Genomic DNA, 9,244 nt, shown 5'->3' with positions numbered 1-9,244 from the left:
TGCGCGCTTCCATCGTTCCCATCGTACACCTACCCAGGTTGATTCACCATTACAGTCGAACTTTTCCAATGTAAGAAGTGACATCTTTGGGTGACCTGGAATAATCAATTTAATGATTCAGATAAATATTATCTGTAGTGTGTATCTGTGTAGTATACTCACTTTCGTCCTCATCGCCACATGTATTGTACTGCTATTTGGATTTATTTGCGGCTCACCAACGCCACAACACGCAACCCGACCGCTCCGGCGCAACTGTCGGAACGCCACTGACAGTAACATGCGTGACGTAAGCGCATGAGACAACCAACTTCACAGCCAATACACTACAATGGCTAATCTGTTTCTCAGTTTGTCTTTAATAATCGCAATCTGCGAGAAAGCTCTTTCCACAACCGCGTTAGACAAAGGCAACGACAAAATTCCTAATGCCAATTTGCTTACATGTCCGTAAGTTTTATCACCAACTGCATTTTTGAAGCCATGCACTTCAACCCAGAACTCTTCGGTGTTCTGCGTGGATTTCCAGGTTGTTTGATGTAAAGCATCCCACTCTTGTACCACTGAATCAACATCATTGCAGACGGTCTTACAAGATTTGGCTAAATTTGTAATGTCGGGTTTCATTTGAGACGTCGCGTTATTTGGGCATTAGCTTGCAACTTTCTAAACTTTTCATGTTAGTTGGTAGTCTCATCTGTATTTGCTTGCAGATTTCCATAATAAATTCTTTGCACCTTTGCTTCACATCTTTAAATTCGTGAACGGTTATGCGTTCTGACGTTTCATTGAATGCATACCCAAAATTCATATACGATGCGTCCATGACGTACTTTTCAAAATGATAGTTAGACAAACTATGTTTTTCTGCCTTTTCCAGTTGAGCTGGAGGTATTAAAATGGTTAAATAGGACAGCAATACCTGAATTATTAATTTCTTCAAGCAACTTCAAAGGGTCTGCATCAGTGGCTTGAAATAATTTATTAGCCATGGTAATAGGTTTGAGATAAGTTCCAAGAAAAGTCATGTATAACAGATGTGCAATATATTTTCTTTTATTATCCACGACGGAACGGAGCAGGTAAATGCGTTTTAATATTATTTAAGAACGATTTCTTTTATTTTTCAGGTTGATACGAATGCTGATGACACGATCACATTTAAATCCGAACTACCACCGAAGATGATCGTTATCGTGACGCTTGTTAAGTTATGGAAGCAGAAAAGCTTTTGGAGAGCATGTAAACCAAAAACTGTTAACATACACCGCAACTTTTTAGTCGTCTTAGAAAGGTGGTCCACTCGATGTATCCGACATAAAGTACCACGAGGCACGATTATTATTTTATAGCGTTAATTAAGAGAATAGGTGCAAAGAAAAATAAATAATACATTAGATATAAGAAACATCCTGTTAACACGTTCGTGGACAGTACTATCTCATAGGTTGCAGCTACTGAGACACTACTTTTTTTCATACATTGCCCACGGGCGTAGTGTCACAACGCATGGTTAACACTTTCCGGGACAAACCGCCTCTGGCCGTTATTTCGATATACCTTTACGTGACAGTACGGCTAAGGGCGGTGAACTTTGTTTCATGTAATTTGGCAAACCGCCGATAGCCGATGCTTGCCCATAACATTATTAGGAAGCACATGATTTAGTGTCATATCACGCGACATTATTCGTTCGTAGCTGTCACAGTAGACTCTTTTCGAGCCATTTTTAACGCACACACACGCAGTGTTTATGCACCAAACTAACACGTACGCGCCGCCGACAGGCGTAAACTACGCCATACTAGTACTGTGATGTTGACATTTAGTGTCACGGCGTGCGCGCCGTCGGTGTGACGTCGCGTCGCTGGTTGTGGTTTGTGATTTTAGTCAGCAAAAACAAGGTAAATAAAGCTTATTTATACGTATAAACTAATTTAGTTTGATTAATATGAGTGTTATACTATACAATAGTGCCGTTTTTTTACTTGTAGGGATAAAAAGCATAGAAAAATCAAAAAATTCAACGAATTATTGAAATGTTATTTGCCTACTGCTTAAGCTTCTTGCTAACTTATTTTACTGTAGGTATTTATTGTATTTATCAATACTGTTTCACAGATGGCTTCTAAACGGAAGAAACTAGCTCCAAGTAACCGTCCAAGTTTGTTTGCTGCTGAAGATGATGCGGATGAGAGCCATCACGACCCTTACAGTGACGTAGATTGTGAGTTTGGCTCAGATACAAATTATGATCCAGATGGCGTTCAAGAAAGCGAAAGCAGTGAGTCTGATTATGAGATTTTTAGTACGCGAAACTTAAGGCGTATGCCTTCCACTAGAATTAGTGAAAGCCCAGTTCAGTCCAGGGAGTCGAGTTTAAGTAAGGACGATTCTATACCTGATCAACAGCTGCGTGATAGGTCTTCCAATAGTCCGTCTGTCGTAGACAACAGCGAAGATGGAGTAATAGGCTTTCAGGAATCTGAGTCATTTTGCCAACAAACTAATCAAAATACCACTACACCATCAAACCAAACACTAGAAACTGTGAATGATCCTTTACCAACTACCGCAGCCTCGGATGACCCAGAATGGGTAGATACTGTTGCCGATATTCCTGACTTCAATTTCGATCAAACGTTACCCGGCCTACGAGTGAACATAAATCAAGACGCAAATGAAAAAGATATTTTCGATTTAGTATTTACGCCGAATCTTATGGAGTATTTAGTGACTTGCACAAATGCATACGGCAACTCATTAGTGAACCAAAACCGGCCGCACACTAAACACTCAAGACATAAAGTTTTTCATGAGACAAATGTAGAGGAGATGTATAGATTTCTAGGTCTTTCTCTCCTTTCTGGACAAATTCGTATACCTGAAAATCGGAAGCTATTTACTCATGCCGACCCATTATATTATCATCCTATGTTCAGTTACTTCATTATTTCTATGTGGACTGGCTCTTTTTCTCCGGCCCAAATTCCAAGCAGACATTGCCGTCGTCTTGCCACATGCAACTGTCCCTGTATTTGGTAAAACCAATTACTATTTGTATTAATTGACGTAGTGCGCGTTTTTTTATTAAATTTTAATATTTGTACTTTATTTTCTTCTATGGCTTTTTTCAAGCCAATTTTTTTGCTGAAAAAAGACATTTGACTTCCACCAGAATGTCCTTTCCAATGAGCCCATCTGGCGTAGCACCAATGAATGGGAAATCTGTATCTATAAACAGACCACAGGGCTCAATAGATACGTTTTCTTGTTGTTGTATCTTGTGCAATGCTTGCTGCTCATTTTCAATACCGTAAGCAATGGATGCAACACGGCCTAAATTTGTTTTATATAAAATATTTTTTACTAATGGTGCGGTATCTTTTGATACTTGCCTTTTGCAAATAGGACCGAAATTGGAGGCAGTAATAAGATTTTTTCGAATTTCTAGCCATTCGCTACTGTCTCGTTGTAATATTGTAGTGCGCTCAATCGCATCCTTGTCAGCAGTAAGAATTTCTAAGTTTTTTAGAAATTCTTTTTTAGCTACTTCTAGTTCAGACAGGGACATATCTGGGTCTAAACTAGCGGGGCCATAGTCATTTTGTTTTTGTTTCGTGACTGCCAATTTCCTGATTTTCCTTTCCACAACTTCAGCTAATCCCTCTTCTGGTCGATTTGTATTTCTTAATGTGTTTTTTATAAACGATATTGCTGACTTTTCGTTAAATTTTACCACCGCAGCATTACATCTTGCTTGATAGCCTCGTTTCAAGGCAAAATTAATTCGCTTTCCTCCTATAAACTTCGCAATGACATTGTTGAAACATTCGACACGATTTGTATTTACGTCCTTTATTAAACTTCGTGATTTTACTGCCACATTAGAAATAATCGAATTTATCCGGAACAGAAATGTTGAATTTCGAATGGTTTTCAGTCCGTCGCTATACAGTTTTTCTTTGTCACAGTTATAATCCTGACACATCCTGTGATCGCCGTATGCATGCGCTACAGAATTGATTATATCACTGTGAAGGATAGTTACAGCATCGTCCTTAAGATTTTTATTATGGTGTATAACTGACCTTACTATTGCTTTCCTCATTGACATAATTTTCACATCTGTCAAAGTTTTTCGGTGAGCTAAAAGGTATTTTGTTTCTGAAACTAGACTACGTAATTTTTTGCATAAATTTCTCAATATGTGATTTCTGCACTCAATTTTCTCTACTGTAATATTTTGGTCTTTATATGGATTTTCTTTTAGTACTTTTGCGTATGTCGAGGCGTCTCCGTCTGCAATCATTTTTTATAGTGTTTGTTTATTCTTAATTGTAATTTGACTGATAAATACAATAAAAACGCTTAACAGTAACAGTTCATCATGATTAACTCGTCGATTTGTACCTCCATAAGTTTTTTGCAAAGATACGTGTATCTTATTCAGTATGTATCTTTTAGGGATTCTGAAGAGGGCAGTGACAGTGCGTCCGAAGAAGGCTCATCGCATGAACCAGAGGAAGGAGATTGGAACCTTCATCGGCGCGCACCGCAGCCTCCAGTTTTCACCTCTCAAGAAGAGGTATTGGTAGACTCAAATTATACCACCCCATTTGATTTTTTAAAATTAATATTCGACGATATAATTTTGGAGCAAATTGTCGAAAGCACTAACGCCTATGCCAATCATCTATTACAATTAAATGTTTTACCTCACGCGAGGATTTCTAGGTGGAAACCAATTACGGTTCAAAAATTATTTATATTTTTGGGGATTTTATTTCAAATGGGGCACGTCAAACTGAACCGATACAGTTCCTATTGGAAGAAACATCGGCTTTACAATTTGTTTCCTAACAAATACATGTCAAAAATGATTTTCTGTTAATATTAAAATGTTTAAGGTTTGGCCAACATAATTTGGACAGTTTGATAGCCTATTTTAATAATAGAATGGCGGAATTATACAACCCCGGCGAGGAATTGGCAATAGATGAATCTATAGTTTTAAGCCGGGGTCGTACCGGGATCCGCCAATTTCTTAAAGGCAAACGCCACAAATTCGGCATCAAACTGTACATGTTGGCTTCACCTAGTGGCCTTTCCCTCAAAATTCACGTCTACAAGGGTAAACGTGATCAAGATGTAGGAGGGAAAGGCCACACAGATAAGGTAGTCATAAAACTGCTGGAAAACTATTTAGGTTCAGGGCGCCAAGTTTACATGGACAATTTTTATAACAGTTTAGCACTCTCAGAGTTCCTGCTACGTAATCAAATGAACGTGACTGTAACTCTGAGAGTAAACCGCAAAGGGAACCCAACAATGGTTGCAACCAAATTGAACAAAGGTGGCAGCCTCTACAGATATAACCGCAACGGTATTTGTGTTTGCAAGTGGCGTGACCAACGCGACGTCTTGACTATCAGCACCACTCATTCACCAGAACTAAAGCCTGTAGCCAACAAAAGAGGCCAACTAATCCTTAAACCGGAGATGGTAATAAAATATAATCAGTTCATGAGTGGTGTTGATAGGCATGACCAAATGTTATCATACTACACTTGCGAACACAAAAACATGCGTTGGTACAAGAAAGTAGGCATTCACATCTTTCAAATGATGATGCTGAATGCCTACTTCTTGTATCAAATCAAATTAGAAAAGAAATTAGATTTTTTTAGAGAAGAGGTTATAGATAAACTGCCACCTGCCACCTCTTGTTTCAAATGAAAATGATCAGGCAAATGGAATCATACACTTGCCTGCTCACCTTCCAAAAGATGAAAACAGAAACACAAAAAGAAGAAGGTGTAAGCATTGTTGGGACACCACAAAAAAAAGGGTGAACACCCTATTTTATTGTCCCAATTGTGAAAAACAACCTGGCCTCTGCCTAGAATGTTTTCGGGCATTTCGTAATTATTAGTTGTTTAATAAATGTGTCATCAACGGAAATGCACAGTCACCAATAAAAACATAAGGCTGAGGCAAACCTCCTTCATATAGGGGTTCATCTGCGGGTAATCTCAATCCATTGTTTTGCAACACATTGTAGAAATTACTATCTGTGAATATTCCGCTGTCACTGTATCTGCCCATTGATCCAACATCGATCATTATAAATCTTCCATGAGCATCAGCAATTGCTAACAGTACAATCGAAAATGTTTTTTTGTAGTTAAAGTACTGTGATCCCGATTTACGGGGCGAAAAAATTACTACGTGCTTGCCATCAATTGCACCAAGGCAATTATTGAAATTCCACAAATTTAAAAGTCTTTTGCTATAACTTTCCATTCGGGTTCAGTAGGGAGCTTCATTACTTTTGGCTGCAACTTGATCCATAAAGATTCACATACTACTGGTATTATTTCGGAGAGCGTAGAACGGCCTATTCTATAGCTTTTTGACAATGCTGTATAATAATGTAGTTCCGGTTATAAGATATCTGAAAATAAATAAAAATATCAAATAATATTAGTTAATAACATAAAATTAATTTTGATGTGGTGTGTTATAATTATTTGTTTTATTTACAGTTACACAGGCAAAATTAAAATGGAAAAATTTGCGAGACACGCACCGTGAAAAATTAAAAAAAATCAAGAAGACAACAAGTGGACAGTCACAAAAACAAATAAAACCCTGGAAGTACATGAGTCACATGGAATTTTTGCTTCCATATATGACAAATGCGGAACGAGATACAAATGTTACACCACATCCTGATATTTCGACATGTTTCGAGGAAACAGCTAGTACAGATGTTAGTAGAGATTCAGCAGATACGATAATAGCTCCAAAAAAAAAAGAAGACGGATGAAATAATTCATAATGACGAGGATTTGTTAAAAGATATGGATGATAATCGAGCAAAACGAACTGCGCAGAGGGATGAGTTACGTAAAGAAGTACTAACATCAAGTGATCCTTTAAAAGCTTTTTTTGATTCAATGTATCATAGTACAAAGCAGATGCCGGAGTATTATCAAAGAACAATAAAAAGAAAGTTGTTCAATTGGTAATGGATGCTGAAGACAATATTGCTAATACAAACTATTCATATACCGGTTACTACTCAAACGATTATTCTTACAACTCTCGCCCTTCTACGAGTCAGACAATTTTTTCTTCTGGACACGGTTCTGCCTCACCTGAACCCAGCGGTTCTGGTGTGCAGCAAATTGGAATTAGAGAACATACTACTCGTAGCCAAAACGAAGAGATCCAAGATTCAATGTCTGCCGCTGAAATCACGCCAAGCGATGGAGCCTTACCTTAATGTAATGACGAGACGCTCTCTTGTACCAATAGCTTCTCTATAATTTGTATTTTCTTTTTTAAAGTCATCTTCTATTAAACTATGCAAATTTTCAAACTCGTCTCTTGTCATTCTAAAATATGTGCGAAAGCCATCATTTGTTAATTCATAGAATAGTTTGAATTCACTGCATTCTTTTCTGAAATAATTAATATTTTCCATCCATATTCTTCTTTTTTTCTTCATTTTTTTCTTACGTTTATTCAGAATTACCGCAGTTCAAATGATTTTTCGATATTCATACTAAATAAAAAAAACGCGTACTCTCAGATACGCACTGTAGAGAAATGACCACTGGTTGCTCTCTCGGCGTGAGTTCTAATCGCTTGGCGAGTATCGTCGAGCGAGTGGTATCTTTCATAGCTCTTGTCGCTCAGCGACAAACTAGTGAAGCGAGTGCTCGCCGGCAGTGTGAACAGTCAGCGATCAACTGTTTGTATATGCATCTTTTTTGTTCACACGGAAAGTATATCTATTGTACGTTTCTTGAGCGAGAAAATAGCCGATAGTTAGTCGTTTTCTCGTTGTTGGTGGGACAACTGCCTAATGAAGTCTGGAAAATCTTCGTCTTTGTGACAAAGAGCAATAAAACCATTATGAATACCTGTCATTGCAGGAGCTCCATCAGTTGTCATTGATACGAGTTTATACAAGGGTAGCTTAATCTGGCTAATATATGCTTTGAATGCCGTGAATATATCAAAACCACGAGTTTTTTCTTTTAAGGAAATCATGCTTAGCAGTTCTTCTTTGGTCGAGAAATCTTCGAAGACCATTCGGATAAAAACAAGTAATTGTGCTGTATCAGTGACATCTGTTGACTCGTCAAATTGAAGCGAAAAAGCAACACAGAGGTCGATATCTTTTTGTAGTTGTTCGTTTAAGTTTTTACTTATTGTTTCTATACGGCGCATCACAGTATTCCGAGACAGCTGTAAACCATGAACAGCTTTTTTAATTTCGTTTTTTATTTTTGAAATTCACGTACAGCGAATCTGACACTTCTTCGAAGATTTCCTTGATGTATTCTCCATCGGAAAAAGGTTTGCACTTTTGTGCAATTCTGTAGCTTACTTGGAAAGAAGCTTCAGTTGCAGCTTTACTTTGCTCAATAGGCCCAGAAAACATGTTTTCTTGGACTTTTAATTGCGATTTTAATGATTGCAATTTGCTCTTCCTTATTTCGCTGTTAGGTGGAAAATCAGTCTGATATTTACTATGCATTGTGTTAAAATGTCGCTCTAAATTTCCTTTGGGTATTGCCAGGGATGTATTACATATTAGGCAGCAACAGTTTCCATTCACCATAGTAAAGAAGTAGTCCAATTCCCATTCTTGGTGAAAGTGATAAGTTTTTGATTTCTTTGGAGCACATTTATCAAGATCTGCAATAAATTAAATTACAATATTAGGAACATTATTTGTATAATAACAAAAGTAAAAATATCCAATCTAATAAGAATTAATTTCCTAATGTTAGAATACACTTCAAGAAATTTGGCAGCATGCACCATTAACACATCGTTTGATGTAATATGGGTGCGAAATCTTCGTGAAGCGCTTGGGAGGTCAATGACATATCGCGGCACGTAGGTATCACTCAATGTTCGCCAACGATCGGCTTTATTATTTGTATTTGCTTATTTTGAAAGTAAATTTCGTACTACTTGTAGTATAGAAGGCATATTGAGAGAACGTTTGCTATACCTAGTAACAATATCAAAAATATTAACTTACTTTATTTGATGAACCTTCCGAAGCATTTTTTTCCTCATTTGATGTTCCTTCAGCGTTTCTTTTCAACCACTTATCCATAATGTATGTAAACAACAATAAGGTGCGCGTGAGACAGAGTCTAGTCGTAAATTACATCGGTAATCATCGAAACTTCGTAACCCCGGTAGTTTCGGTCGT

The 9,244-nt window shown here is 37.5% G+C and overlaps 1 protein-coding gene across 1 annotated transcript; it reads left to right on the top strand.

Annotated features, from left to right (window-relative positions):
• Positions 1 to 1,818: 1,818 nt before the first annotated feature.
• Positions 1,819 to 7,484, top strand: LOC135118718 (uncharacterized). The gene is made up of 3 exons (XM_064041388.1): positions 1,819 to 2,284; positions 4,468 to 4,588; positions 6,549 to 7,484. The coding sequence occupies exons 1-3, from the start codon at positions 2,122 to 2,124 to the stop codon at positions 6,595 to 6,597; spliced, it is 333 nt and encodes a 110-aa protein (XP_063897458.1). The 5' UTR covers positions 1,819 to 2,121; the 3' UTR covers positions 6,598 to 7,484.
• The last annotated feature ends 1,760 nt before the right edge of the window (positions 7,485 to 9,244 follow it).

The sequence above is a fragment of the Helicoverpa armigera genome, chromosome 25 (genome assembly GCF_030705265.1).
Source record: "Helicoverpa armigera isolate CAAS_96S chromosome 25, ASM3070526v1, whole genome shotgun sequence".
Lineage (NCBI taxonomy): Eukaryota > Metazoa > Arthropoda > Insecta > Lepidoptera > Noctuidae > Helicoverpa > Helicoverpa armigera.
The sequence above is the reverse complement of the archived record's forward strand: the minus strand, read 5'-3'. Positions and strand labels throughout refer to the sequence as shown.